The sequence below is a fragment of the Puma concolor genome, chromosome D4 (assembly GCF_028749965.1).
Source record: "Puma concolor isolate L17-30 chromosome D4, mPumCon1.1.hap2, whole genome shotgun sequence".
NCBI lineage: Eukaryota > Metazoa > Chordata > Mammalia > Carnivora > Felidae > Puma > Puma concolor.
Window position 1 is genome coordinate 55,580,422 of NC_141679.1, and position 13,871 is coordinate 55,594,292.

The 13,871-nt window shown below is 41.1% G+C and overlaps 2 protein-coding genes across 3 annotated transcripts; one reads left to right on the plus strand and one right to left on the minus strand.

Moving 5' to 3' along the window:
- Positions 1–318: 318 nt before the first annotated feature.
- TOPORS (TOP1 binding arginine/serine rich protein, E3 ubiquitin ligase) lies at positions 319–13,015 on the minus strand. The gene is made up of 3 exons (XM_086683350.1): positions 12,834–13,015; positions 11,106–11,300; positions 319–4,251 (listed from the first exon to the last, which is right to left on the minus strand). The coding sequence occupies exons 1-3, from the start codon at positions 12,834–12,836 to the stop codon at positions 1,321–1,323; spliced, it is 3,129 nt and encodes a 1,042-aa protein (XP_086539476.1). The 5' UTR covers positions 12,837–13,015; the 3' UTR covers positions 319–1,320.
- Positions 11,880–13,438, plus strand: TZMP1 (transition zone microprotein 1). Of its 2 annotated transcripts, XR_015242784.1 has the most exons (4): positions 11,880–11,894; positions 12,028–12,083; positions 12,634–12,879; positions 13,224–13,438. XR_015242784.1 is itself a non-coding variant. In XM_025924756.2 (2 exons), the coding sequence occupies exons 1-2, from the start codon at positions 12,835–12,837 to the stop codon at positions 13,344–13,346; spliced, it is 168 nt and encodes a 55-aa protein (XP_025780541.1). In that variant the 5' UTR covers positions 12,646–12,834; the 3' UTR covers positions 13,347–13,438. The 2 variants fall into 2 exon arrangements, 1 of the variants encoding a protein (XP_025780541.1); XM_025924756.2 differs by lacking the exons at positions 11,880–11,894; positions 12,028–12,083 and having other exon boundaries at positions 12,646–12,879.
- Positions 13,439–13,871: the final 433 nt, after the last annotated feature.

A 13,871-nucleotide genomic window follows, 5' to 3' on the forward strand; every position in this document is an offset into this window, starting at 1 on the left:
GCCTTTGCATCTTTGGACATCTTTTCCTTTGTGAAGAACAACTCTACTCCTAGCTAACAGCTACTTGTTTTCTCAATTTCAATTCAGCTATCACTTCCACATGAAATTAGGCCCCCACTGTGTGCTCTTATAGAAAATTATGTTTTCTCTTCTGAGAATTTATGGTTTTTAATGTTTACATATATGTCCCCCAAGGACAGAGATCATATCTACTTTGTTCTATCACTGAAACCCTAAAAACATAAAACATAGAACCTGCCACCCAGCAGGCATTCCAACTTCTGTTGAACAATGAATGAATATGGTAACAAGGCAAGCTGAAGGCGACTAAATTAGATTTAATCCAAATTCTGTTCTTCCCTGGCAATCTTACATCAGGCTAGACAGACAGCAATTTATCATCTCTAAAACAGGATAAAACATAAACATAACCACTTTGCATACAAGAACTACCAATGTAGAAGTTTGGCAAGGGTATTTTGTTTTTAATAGGCTAAATGCTACATAACTGCATTTTACTGAAGACAGAAAACAAGTATGATATTCCTTATAATCAAAGAACTAAAATAATTAAAACTGTGAAATTAAATGCAGATCATCTAAAATTTACTATTTATAACAAGTATATCCTTAACTATTTTCAAGATTTGAGCTCTACTAAAATAAAAAAAAAAAAAAAAAGGCAATACTACATAGAAAAATTTCTGGATTCTTGTGAAGTGTTACTGTTTTATTTTTTATTTTGTCGAATACACATCTGTTTTACTGGCAGTCCAGATAGACAAGTATATAAAGGAAATATTTAAATTTTCTTTTGGCAGATGTCTAAACTGTGCAGATTAAAATGCCTTAATTTAACCTGAAGAAATGGTTTTGAATCATACAAAGTTTTAAGAAAAATAAAGACTGTCCAAAGGGATTCTCCTAGCTTATAACACATTTCCAGAATAACTCTCAAAAAAAAATTCAAAAATACTCATTGACCACTTTAAAAATATGTTGATACCATATGGCTTTATGAAATAACTTCTAAAATTTATATTTTTTTTTTATTTAAAAAGGACCCCAAGTTTTAAATAAACTGCTAGCAATATCATTTTCCTCACTTAAAAGTGCATATCTCTGAGGGTGGGACATACATACTTTTTGAACAAATAATGATTTTTACAAATTTTTAACACAAAAAAAATCACTTAAAATATTTTTAAGGGGGAAAAGAGTTTTCACCAAAAGTCATCTTTAAATAGACTGCAGCAGATGAAACTGTTAACTGTTGTTTTTGTTTTCCATCAGAATTCTCAATGAGATGCTTTGGCAGTTTTAAGACATATCACGGTCTCTCCCAAGAGACACTGACATTAATGATGTCCGTGGAGATGGCAATTGCCTTGATGGCTCAGTTTGAATAGAGACATTACTGGGCTGGTTCTCCAAATCAGAGGCAAAGGTACTCTCTTCTCTTACATCAAGAGTTTGTTCAACTGAAGCTGCCTGGGATGGAATATTATCCACAGTTTTGTTGGCATTATTCAAGTTGTTATTAAGCGTGGTAGTATTACACTCTGTGTCTAGGATGCCAAATTCATCTTCTATTGTAACTACATCTTTAGCTTCAAATGGTTCGAAGGGAGGAGGCAAAAACTCATTTTGTAAAGAGTCTTGAGGACCACTATTATCGCATTCTGTATCCTCCTTTACTTCAGAATCCTTATCACTATCACTGTCAATGGTAATTACAACTGGTGAGCGTGAAGCATTGTCCCCATGATGCTTCTTATGCTTCTTCTTGTGCTTCTTCTTTTTCTTTTTATGGTGTCTAGTCGTATCAGTAGCTTTGCCTTCATAAACTATCTCCACACTCAAGCTCCGGGTCCTCCGTTTTTTCCTCTTGTGTTTTGTCTCTCTGTCTGATGACCGGCTGTCTGAAAAGCTATCACTCTCATTTTTGTGGTTTCCATCTAATTTTGACGAGGATTTTTGGTAATGGCTTTCCTTTACTTTAGAAGCAAATTCACGAGAAGGTTGGGCCACTTCGTTAGTACCCTCCAAATGGCGCGTTTTGTATTTTCGTTTCCCCCCAGGCTTTTCATTTCTTACCCAATCAGGCCCTGTAGATGCAGTCTTTGATCTATTACTAGATAGGCTCCTTGATCTGTGCCTTTCATAGTAGTAATACTTCCTTTCACTGTGATTATTTTTTTTCCTTGCATTTGTTCTTTCAGAAAAGGACTGAATTCTAAATTCTGGACTTGAAGATTGTCTGGAATAATGAGCTCTGGACAGAGTCCTCCTCCTGTATGATGATTCGTAGCCATCCCTGTCCTTGTTTCTACTATAGTAAGTGTACTCCCACTTATATCTGCTTCCATAATTATTTCTTAAGTAATAACGATCTCTATTTCTGCTCCGTGATCTTCTTTTACCATGATCACTGCTACGAGATCTTGATCTGCTTGTGCTTTCGCTACTTAGAGAGAGAGTCTGGCTTCTTCTTGACCAGCTGCTATCTCTAGTTCTTGATCTCTTTTTGTCTCTTCTACCTCTAGGTCTGCTACTCTCCCTGCTTCTGGATCTTTTGCTTTTCATCCTTTTCTTCCCATGATGCTTTCTACGATTCTTCTGATCATGCCCACTTCTACTCTGGGAACGTGAATCTGAACTTCTTGACCTTGCCCTCCTCCTGTGTCTACGGTTATATGGGGAATATACTCTGTCTCCTCTGATAGATGAGCTCAGGTCTCTAGGAGAGGACAATGATGTTGAGTGTTTCTCTTCCTTCTTTGACTTGATTCTTTTACCAGAACCACAATGACCTTTACTTATTTGCTCATCCTTTCCAAGGACAGAGCGTGGAGATGAACATCTACTAACATCACTATCACCAGAACTGTAAGATTGTTCTTGTGTCTTCACTGTCTCCATTTTCTCATAAGAGCCTAACTCCTCAGAATCAGAGGACAGTTCAACAAGTTCTGGGGTCCTCTCAGCTAGTGGTTTAACAAACCCAACAATGACACAATTATCTGAAGAAGAATCACTGTCATTATTTAGGTCTTCATTACTTTGTACTCCTTGTATCTGAGATGTAGTTCTTCCTGCTACAAGTTCTTCATCTGAACTATCAGAAGTATTTAAAAGGGAAGACATGGCAGCATGTACCTGCTCTGAGCTTGAGTAAGATGGCCCTGGAGTTTCATCATCCCATGGTGCTTGACTAACAGTGGTTACATTGATATCCAACTCTTGGGTTTCAGCTTCATCTGGAGATATTGTTATAACTGAAGAATCAGAATGGCTACCTTCTTCATATGAAGGAGCAGGACAATCATAATTAGCATGCTGGTCAAAAGCTGCCATGTTAAAGGGAGATCGAGCAAAACTGATAAATTCATGTATAAAATGCTCAGTCCGATTAAGTAAAAACGGTCTTAAGTCAGATACAAACTCCCGACTCTCCAAGTCATAGCGAGTAACATTACTCATGATGATGTGCTGGACAATATTCACTAAAGATCCATGAGCTCCAAAAAGAACTGTAAGTTCACGTTTTAACCAGGGGACTAATCTGTGAAGGCAAGCCGGATTTCTACGGAAAAATTCAGCTGAAATATCCCTGCAGCGACCACCATCTTCAATATTTCTAACACGAGCACCAGCACGATAGAGAGTTCGTCTGAAATTAATAATATCTTGTTCTTGAATTTTTCGCAAAGATCTTTCATCTGCAGTAGTTGGCCTCCTTATTGCAATCTGCCTCATAAGTTGAGGAATTTCACCATTTCTAGGTCTTGCTGAAATGCCTAACCCTTCAAATAGTACTCCACTATCTGGTGGAGTTGTTGTTCTTCTATTCACGGTACTACTAGGTGAATACACAGAAGTACTTCGATTTGTCATAGTTGTACGATAGCGAAATCGTGGAGCATCAGGGGTGGCAAAAGAACCATTATACGAAGGCCTCAGGACATACTCCTTGAAGTCATCTTCTGCCCTCACAGAATGGAAAATAGAATCAAAGGGCTGTTTACACAGTGGACATTCAGCTTTGTTTTTTGACCACTCCTGTACACAGCGAAAACAGAACTTATGTAAACAGCGATCTAAGTAAGACACATTATCAAATCTATCCAAGCATATAGGACACTTAGAATCAGGAGATGCATCAGCTGGTACTGTCTGTTGCAATTTGCTAGTACCAGCTTTAGGTGAAAAGTTGTCCATTTTAAATTCCTTAGCAGCTGATGCCATTATCTGTAAAAGGGAAAAAAATACATCAGTAATCTGATAAAAAAGAAACTAAACCTGGAAAAAAAAAAGCAAATAATGACTATGAGACATTCTTTGGTGAGAGTAGTAGAGTAGCTCATTATCTTTGTAATATGCAAGGGCAGCCTAGCATGGTACTTAAAACACAAGCATTGGGGCGCCTGGGTGGCGCAGTCGGTTAAGCGTCCGACTTCAGCCAGGTCACGATCTCGCGGTCCGGGAGTTCGAGCCCCGCGTCGGGCTCTGGGCTGATGGCTCAGAGCCTGGAGCCTGTTTCCGATTCTGTGTCTCCCTCTCTCTCTGCCCCTCCCCCGTTCATGCTCTGTCTCTCTCTGTCCCAAAAATAAATAAACGTTGAAAAAAAAAATAAAAAAAAATAAAAAAAAAAAAATAAAACACAAGCATTAAAGTCAGGTATTTGAATCCTGAATTGAATTCTGATTCCACACTAGCAAGCGTGACTAGATCGGTGATAATAGAACCTGCATCACAGTGTTTGTGAAGATATAAAAAGCCTTCAGAGGGGCGCCTGGGTGGCTCAGTTGGTTGAGCATCCAACTTCGGCTCAGGTCATGATCTCACAGCTCATGAGCTCGAGCCCCACGTCCAGTTCTGTGCTGACAGCTTGAAGCCTGCTTCAGATTCTGTCTCCATCTCTCTCTGCCCCTCTCCCAGCTTGTGTTCACTCTCTCTCTCAAAACATAAACATTAAAAAAATAAAGGGGAACCTGGGTGGCTCAGTCGGTTAAGCGTCTGACTTCGGCTCAGGCCATGATCTCACGGTTCATGGGTTTGAGCCCCACATCAGGCTGGGTGCTGACAGCTCAGAGCCTGGACCCTGCTTTGGATTCTGTGTCTCCTTCTTGCTCTGCTCCTCCCCCATTCACACTCTGTCTCTCTCAAAAATAAACATTTAAAAAATTTTTTTAAAAAATAAAAACCCTTTAGAAAAGGTACATTATCATATATAGTAAGCTTTCAAGTACTATACAGCATTCTATCTTTAATTGTTTTAAAGTTTATTTATTTTGAGAGAGAGAGAGAGAGAGAGAGAGAGAGAGAAAAGCAAGCATGGGGCAGAGACAGAGGGAGAGAGAGAATCCCAAGCAAGCTCTGCATGGTTAACGCTGAGCCCAGTGCAGGGCTCCAACTCACAAACTGCAAGATCATGAACTGAGCCGAAGTCAGATGCTTAAATGACTGAGCCATCCAGGTGCCCCTAACTTTCTATTCTTTTTCAAGAGAATTTAACAGGGGGCACCTGGGTGGCTCCGTCAGTTAAGCATGCAACTCCTGATTCCAGCTCAGGTCATGATCTCATAGTTCGTGAGATGGAGCCCTGCATGGGGCTCTGCACTGACAGCGCAGAGCCTGCTTGGGATGCTCTCCTTCTCTCTCTTTGCCCCTACCCAGACTCACTCTCTCCCACACACAATCTCTCTCTCAAAATAAATAAACTTAAAAAAAAATAGAGAACTAAAAAAAATTTGATATATACAAAAGAAAATCTGCCAAGAACTCATGTATCCACCACCCAGATTTAACAACTTCACGTTTTTCATGGTTATTCCAAATTTTTTAAAATATCCCTTATCTTCTCCTATCCCTCTCTAGAAAACAAAAACCCAAATCACCACAGTCCTCAGTTGGTGTTATTTCCATGTATGGTTTTATATCATTGATACAAATGCCCTGAACAATACATACTGACTTAATTTGTGGAAAGTATTGGATATGCACCTTTAAAAATAACTGTAGTGACAGGCACCTGGGTAGCTCAGTAAGTTAAGCGTCCGACTCTTGGTTTTGGCTCAGGTCATGATCTCATGGTCGTGGGATCAAGCCCCAGCGGGGTTCCATGCTGGGCATGAAGCCCACTTGGGATTCTCTCTCCCTCTGTCCCTCCCCCCGCTTGCTCATGCTCTCAAAAAAATAAAAAATAAAAATAACTGTCGTGAGATAATCTGCATACCACAAAGTTCACCAGTTTAAACCAATTCTGTAGTCTTTAGTGGAAGATTCTTACACACACAAAAGTATCTTTTAGTGAAGACTAAATGAAATATGTAAAAGCACTCAAAGGTAGTTGCTGGCTCACAGCAACTACTGCATAAACGTTAGATGCTGTTATTATTATTATTTGTTACACTATTATTTTCAGTTCCTCACTGACTCCTTACAGAATCCCCTAAAAGCCTTGCTTAGATTTTTTTTATTTAATCCAAAGTCACCCACAAAGTTTCTTGAAATAATGCTTCTAGTCTCATTTTTTCCCCACAGGGATCACTAAAATCTTAAAGATTAGTTTTGTTTTCTTTAAATTTATCAGTTTATGTTGACCCATAACTTACAAAATGATTTTGCCAGAGCTGAAATTTGGTGTGCCTTATATTTTTGGCTTTATCATCTTATCTCTCTTTAGCTATATTCTATACTAATCATTAAATATATATTAAATATTAGGTTCTTCCTTTATGTTTCCTGGGCCTATTATTCATCTTTATTCACCTCCTCTATTACAGGGAGTTCTATCAGCAGTCAACTGCTTTCAAGTCAGCCAAATAATACAACTTTCTAAACACTGGCCATACCAAACTCTAACAAACCCGATGACAAAAATCCATGATTGTGAAATGTAACTATTTCATCACAGATTTCAAATTAAACTTGCTCATCTAGGGTATCTTAACTTTCTCCAAGACATAACTTAATAGGAAATCAATTAATGCTGAACAAATGTTTCTCCAGGGATCTAAATATTTCTAGTCCTCTATTTTCTAGACCAGAAATACAAAAATCAACACTCTACAGCACAGAATTGCAAACTGCTTAGAGCTATATAAATAATACAGTACTAATTGTTACTATATTTAAACTCTGAAACCTTAATATTGCATAAATCTCTCAGCATTTTCCCCTACTTCTAACATTTTTATTCTCCCCCAGGAAAAAAAAAGCCTAAAAATAAACATTTTTATGATCAGAGTCTGTGCACTAGGGGAAGGGGATAAAGAGTGAAGTGGGAACTGGAGAGGTTCACAGAGAACCTGGACTGAAAAGCAAATTTCCCCTAAAAATAGCTCTGTAAACTAGAGATATCCAATTAGCTCTAGATTTTAGTCTGTACACCTATGTAATAAAGGGATTACTAGACTTTTTAAAAAGACTGGTGAATTTAAAGCTAATACATTGTATCTTAGTTTATTTCTTGGAAATACAGACATTTAGTATTTACTGAACATTTGCAGTTCACATAAAAATTACAACCCTGAATGCATTTATTAAAGGAAATTAGTAGGTAGTAAACTTGGAAGTTCAAATAAAACAAAATATCAACTAAGTAGGATTTGTTTTAAAAAATGGAATCTTAAGTCTTCCCTTCCCCAGTTTTATAAGCCTGTTAACCACTTTGACAGCACAGCATAAAGCTAAAGAATGATCAGTAATGTCATTTACAATAGACAAAAAGAAAAGAGTTGTTTTGTATTTCTCAAGTATCTTTAGATATAAAGAATGGAAGTTACCAGAAACATCAAACAATGGCAATGAATGTACATCATCAAATAAGAGATTTACTCCTTCAAAAACATCACTAATGCTGAAATTAAAACATTTGCTAATGGAGCACCTGGCTTGCTCAGTCAGTAGACCATGTGACTCTTGATCTCGAGGTAATGAGTTCAAGCTCCAATTGGGTGTAGAGATTACTTTTTTTTTAATTCACCAAAATATTTGCTGAGATACAAATGAGGTAGAATTACCATATGACCCAGAATTCAACACCTACCGAAGAGAAATGAAAACATATGTCCACACAAAAACCTGGATGTGAATAATCAGAGCAGCATTTGTCACAATAGCTCAAACGTGGAAACAATCCCAACAACTGATGAAAAGACAAAATGTGGTATATCCATACAATGGAATATAACTGGGCAATAAAAAGGATGAAGCACTGATAAATGCTACAATATAGATAAAAATTTTCATTAAGCTAAATGGAAAAAAAAAAAATTAGTCGCTAAGACCACATGTTGCATGATGCCATTCATATGAAACGTCCAGAATAGGCAAATCTATGGATGAAAATTTATGGTGGTTGCTGGGGGAGGGAGAGAGATTACAAAGTTTATTTCTGAGATGATGAAAATGTTCAATTATAGTTGCACAACTCTGTAAGTATACCCAAAACCACTGGATTATACACTTTAAACAGGTGACCTTTAATGGATGGAATATAAATTCTATTTCAACAAAGCTGTTTTAAAAATACGAATTAAGGGGGCGCCTGGGTGGCGCAGTGGGTTAAGCGTCCGACCAGCCAGGTCACGATCTCGCGGTCCGGGAGTTCGAGCCCCGCGTCAGGCTCTGGGCTGATGGCTCAGAGCCTGGAACCTGTTTCCGATTCTGTGTCTCCCTCTCTCTCTGCCCCTCCCCCGTTCATGCTCTGTCTCTCTCTGTCCCAAAAACAAATAAATGTTGAAAAAAAAATTTAAAAAAAAATACGAATTAAGGCATAAAACAGGAATGGTTAGGAGACAGATTAAGATTTATAGGTTGATAAATTCTGGGTTTAGGTAGCAAAGGTGGACCTGATGGTGGATTTAGTGCTTCAGATTCTAGAACCTTGTGATAAAGGTTTCTCTGTCCTCGCACTCTAGGAATTGGGACTTGAAGTTAATTTCCCCACAGGGCTAAAGATGAAATCAATTCTTCTGATCCTTTTTCCAGAACTGCCTCCCAAATTCTAAATAAACTTTGCCACCTTTAGGATACACTGATTAAACAAACCTTCCCCAAATCGTCAAATCTACTGGCTTTAACAGAGTTAAGAATCCTTCCTATCACATTTTGGGGTAATTGCAGATATTTAACAAGTATGTATTACTTAGGGAAAATGAGTGAGAGGGGGTAAAGAATCGAGAGACTGGAGTCTATAAATTATGTCAGGACATTTAAAAATGGTGCTAATTAGGGGCATCTGGGTGCCTCAGTCAGTCAAGGCTCTGACTCTTGATTTCGGTTCAGGTCATGATCTTGAGGTTCATGAATTCGAGCCCCAAGTCAGAGAATTCCTGCTTAAATTCTCTCTCTCGCTCTCTCTCCCTCTCTGCCCCTACCCAGTTTGTGCGTGCATGCAATCTCTTTCTCTCTCTGAAAATAAATAAATTAAGTTTATTTTAAAAATGGTGATTATGGGGCGCCTGGGTGGCTCAGTCGGTTAAGCGTCTGACTTCGGCTCAGGTCATGATCTCGCGGTCCGTGCGGTCCGTGAGTTCGAGCCCTGCGTCGGGCTCTGTGCTGACAGCTCAGAGCCTGGAGCCTGTTTCGGATTCTGTGTCTCCCTCTCTCTCTGACCCTCCCCCATTCATTCTCCGTCTGTCTCAAAAATAAATAAACGTTAAAAAAAATTTTTTTTTTTAAAAATGGTGATTACATATAGGGGAGTGATGTTATTAATTCTAATGTTGAGCCAGGGTTGAAAATCAAAGCCACTTATTAGTGGTGTGATCTGGAGAAAATTATTTCTCAAAACCTTCAAATTTTCCCAACTCTAAAATGGGTTAAATAACAGTACCCACCTGAAAAGTAGATGAACTAGAATAAGCCCCAAATATTAAAAATAATCTGGAGAGGTGGCTCAGTAGTTAAGTCCCACTTTGGCTCAGGTCATGATCTCATGGTTCCTGAGTTCCAGCCTCGCACCAGGCCCTGTGCTGACAGCTGGGAGCCTGGAACCTGCTTCAGATTCTGGGTCTCCCTCTCTCTCTCTGCCCCCCAGCTCATGCTCTCTCTCAAAAATAAACAAACATTAAAAAATAATAATAAAAATAAAAGTAATCTGGGTCTTACCTCTTATGACCTTAAAAACCACTGCACCTCTGTGATCTGCAATTCAGTTCCCAAGGATCCCATGGATCTTATAGGATCTACTGACCAGAAGCTATGAATTTTAATTCCAATTCCAGCCATAAAAAAACCTGCTTGGGAACCATTTCCTTCTAAAGCCACTCACTCCAGGTAAGCATTACTGCTTTGGCTGCCTAAAGCTTTTCATTTCATTGACTAAAAACAAAATAAAAAAGACCCCAACCTTCACCATTAACTTAAATCTCGGATAACTATTAATTTATTCTAAATAATCTTGAAAATTACCTACCAAAAATTCTATTCTCTTTTGCCTTTAAAACATTGTTTGCTTCATCTCAGTACGGCTCCCTTCCAGTCTACGAATCAGCAGCCCACGAGGAAAGCTGCACTGACTGGATGGTTGGAAAAACCACAGGCAGGCGAGCCCAACCCACAATGTGTAACACAGCACAGACAACTCCAATAGTCACGGTGATAGTGGCTTCCTCGGGGTGAGAACTGCCACTCGCCAGGAACGCTGATAAGCACCACGTGCATTACATAATCACAACGAACTAAAACACATTTACTCCTATTTTACAGACAGGCGGAGAGATTAGGGAACCTAACCTCTGGCAAAACCTCTGATAGTGGCGATGCCACTAGTGAGACGCTAACGTTTTTGTTTTGTGTGGGGTCCCCCACCCCCCGCCCCCAAGTGAGCAAGCTTTTTCCAGTACACCGGTAGGCTCGCGCCCCTCGGGAGAGGTTCCAGGAAACGCAAACCTTCCCCGCCCACCCGCACAAATCCACAGGTGCGCCACCAGAGCCGCCAGCCCGCCCGCCGGGAGCCCCGCCCCGCCGAGGCCCGGACGGCCCCTCAGGCCCCGATCGCAGCTCCCTGGTCCCTGGGCCTCGTTCCAGGCCAGGAGCGCCGGCTAGCCCAGCCCTTCCGACCTCCGCGCCCCATTGTTTCGGATCTTTCTCACCTCGGAGGACGCCGGCGCAGGCCCGGCTGAGGCGCTCGTGCCAAGCTCCCGGCGGCCCAAAAAGCTAGGTCGATGACGGCAGGATCCGCGAAGGCGTACTCGACGACTTCTCCGCCGGCCCTCAGGAACGGGAGCAGGCGGGGGCGCTTCACCCTCCTCGCGAGACAGCGGAGACCCCGGCGGCTGCTGCGACCCCTGTGACGTAAAGCGCTCATCACCAATGGCAGCTTGGGGGGCGGCGGCAGAAAGCGAGACCCACTCCGCAGCCCCCCGCGCGTCAAAACACAACACCCGCGTGCGTAACGCATGCGCAGTAGAAGGGCGCCGGCACCGAGGGCGGGGCCTAAGAACTCTCGGCCGAGCCCCGGCCCTTCCCCCATCGTCGCCTCCACTCCCCGAAGGGGAGCTCGGAGATCCTTCCAGGCACAAATCATTACCATCACCGTCATTCTTGTGATCACCAGTTTCTGGGGGTTACAGGCCCACTACTTAATTTTCGTATTTAACTTACCCGAAAAACACGATAACCAGCTTGGTTTCATTTAAACGTCACCAAACTCTGCGAAAAGTTACTAAAATTACTTCTAGTTGTAAACATAAAGGAACTGAGTTATATGGAGGTGAAGTGACCGCCTCGGGTTGCACAGCTAGGAAATAACACTGGAATTCGAATGGAATCCAAAGCCAGAGCCCAACCAGTGTCCTACGCAGTCTTCATAAATCTACTCCAGTCTAAGGATAAACAGGGATTGCCTAAAAAAACAGGACCTTGAAATCTTCCCAAAACTGGTAACGTTTTTTTCTCAAAAGAACACTTTTCCCCTTCCCCGTATCTGGATTAAAACGCTCTTTAGGTGATACCTGAGATGTATAGACACAACGCCTGAGCCTAAAGCGGCCCATTGCTCCACTCTATCCACAGGCCTCAGATGGGAGCGTCCCAAACATTCTCAAGCTAAACTTGGTACAACGGCCCAGGTACAAAATGCTGTCTTTGGCTTAATATCTGATAATGTGCTACCGTTCTAAACACATAACATACGCTCAAAAAGACACTTGTTGATCGGCACGTACATTATGCCAGGTAATGCGCTCTACGTTATTTCTTCTTAGAAGTATCATTTACATTCACAAGCCACTGTTCTCAAAGACTTTGTTTTCTGGCAGAAGGGCTCAATTAACAGGGACTCCCATAACGATTTGTCCCTGTGTTATATAAAAATGGGTGACACTCTTATTTAAGCCAATGATGAATACACGAACGTCTATCTGTATCATGTGGAAACAAATGCGGGAGGAAACGTTAATCCCTCCAGCGTCAGAAACCAGTGTAGTATTTAAAATAAGGATTATTTTTTCAAATAAATGTTTAAATGCACAAGACGGTTCATTATCTTGCATGAATACAGCACTGCAACTGAAAGACCGGTTGTTAAGGCACGCCCATCTCTCTAACTAAAAAAAAAAAAAAAAAGCCATTTTCAACATTTTCTCCTTTATCTCATCCCCTCCCCGCACCCCGAGCTAGGCCCGCAGATCACGTGAGCCTGTCCCCAGCTCCGGGCGGAAGAGGCCGGCCCGGCTGAAGGGAAACGCTCCTGGAGGCGAGGGGCGGGCGCTGATGCCCGGCTGCAAGATGGCCGCCGCCGCTCGGCAGCCGCCGCCCCGGAGGTTACTCTAAGGCCCGCAGTTTCCCTCCGTTCCCGCTGAACGCCGCAGCCTCCTTACCATGAAGCCAGTGAGTCGCCGCACCCTGGACTGGATTTATTCAGTGGTAGGTCCCTAGTCTGGGGGGGCTCCACGGTGTCGACTCCCTAGGCCCGCAGGCGGAAGGCCCCCTATTTCTTCAGCGTCCAGAAACTCTAAAATCCATTCCTGTATTAAGGATTTTACTCTCACCTCGACTCCGCCTCTTCCTGGAAGACACGCTCTTCCGCTTCTTACGTAAGGGCGGCTGGGTGTACTCGCCTCCGGAACCCTTTATTCCAGTTGTTCACTGTAATTCCCACCTTAGCAACGTACACGGCAACCTGTTGGGGCGAGGGGAGGGAGAAAAGTACCACTTACAGTAACTTTTTTTTTTTTTTTGCTCTTACTCCCCATCTTGCATTTTTTTAGTTGCTTCTCGCGATCGTATTGCTCTCCTGGGGATATGTCATCTATGCATCAACAGTAGTCGCACGACGACAGCTAAGCAAGAAATACCCAGACAAAATCTTGGGGATGAATGAGAATTTGTAATTCTTCTGGATTTAATTTTGTGCATATAGTTCTTTACCTCATGCTTATATGACACGTGTGTATATTTAAAGTAAAATCCATTATGCAGAGTTTCCAATTTTTTTTTGTATAAGTGCTTTATAATAACCACTAATCTAATTTTCACAGAGGTTTGTCTTTTACATTCTTATATAAAACCTAGATCTGACAGCATGGGAGAACTGGATCCTAAGTAGAATGACCTGTTTTTCCACCTAGAGTTTCTAAAGTACCTCTTTTAAAATGCCTCAGAAAGTCTTCTTTAAAACAAATTGTGTGGAATTGTCGTTCTTATATTTGTTTATTGCAACATTTCATTCTGTTGCACACCTTCACATAAGATTAGGTTAAGTACTGAGCAAGAAAAAAATATTATGTGACTACTTTTCTACATCCTGTTTTTCAAGAAGAAAAAGGTGATCGCTCATATTTTTTTTTAGCTTGTCAAGTTTTTATTTATTGTTAAATAATTCAGAGTTGCAAACTGTACAATATTTGGGAAGAAAA

Coding starts and splice junctions, on each gene's coding strand:
- TZMP1 (XM_025924756.2), top strand. CDS start 12,835: ATGAAGCCAGTGAGTCGCCGCACCCTGGACTGGATTTATTCAGTG. Junction 12,880..13,223: donor TGGACTGGATTTATTCAGTG/GTAGGTCCCTAG, acceptor GCATTTTTTTAG/TTGCTTCTCGCGATCGTATT.
- TOPORS (XM_086683350.1), bottom strand. Junction 4,252..11,105: donor CTGCGCCGGCGTCCTCCGAG/GTGAGAAAGATC, acceptor TCCCTTTTACAG/ATAATGGCATCAGCTGCTAA.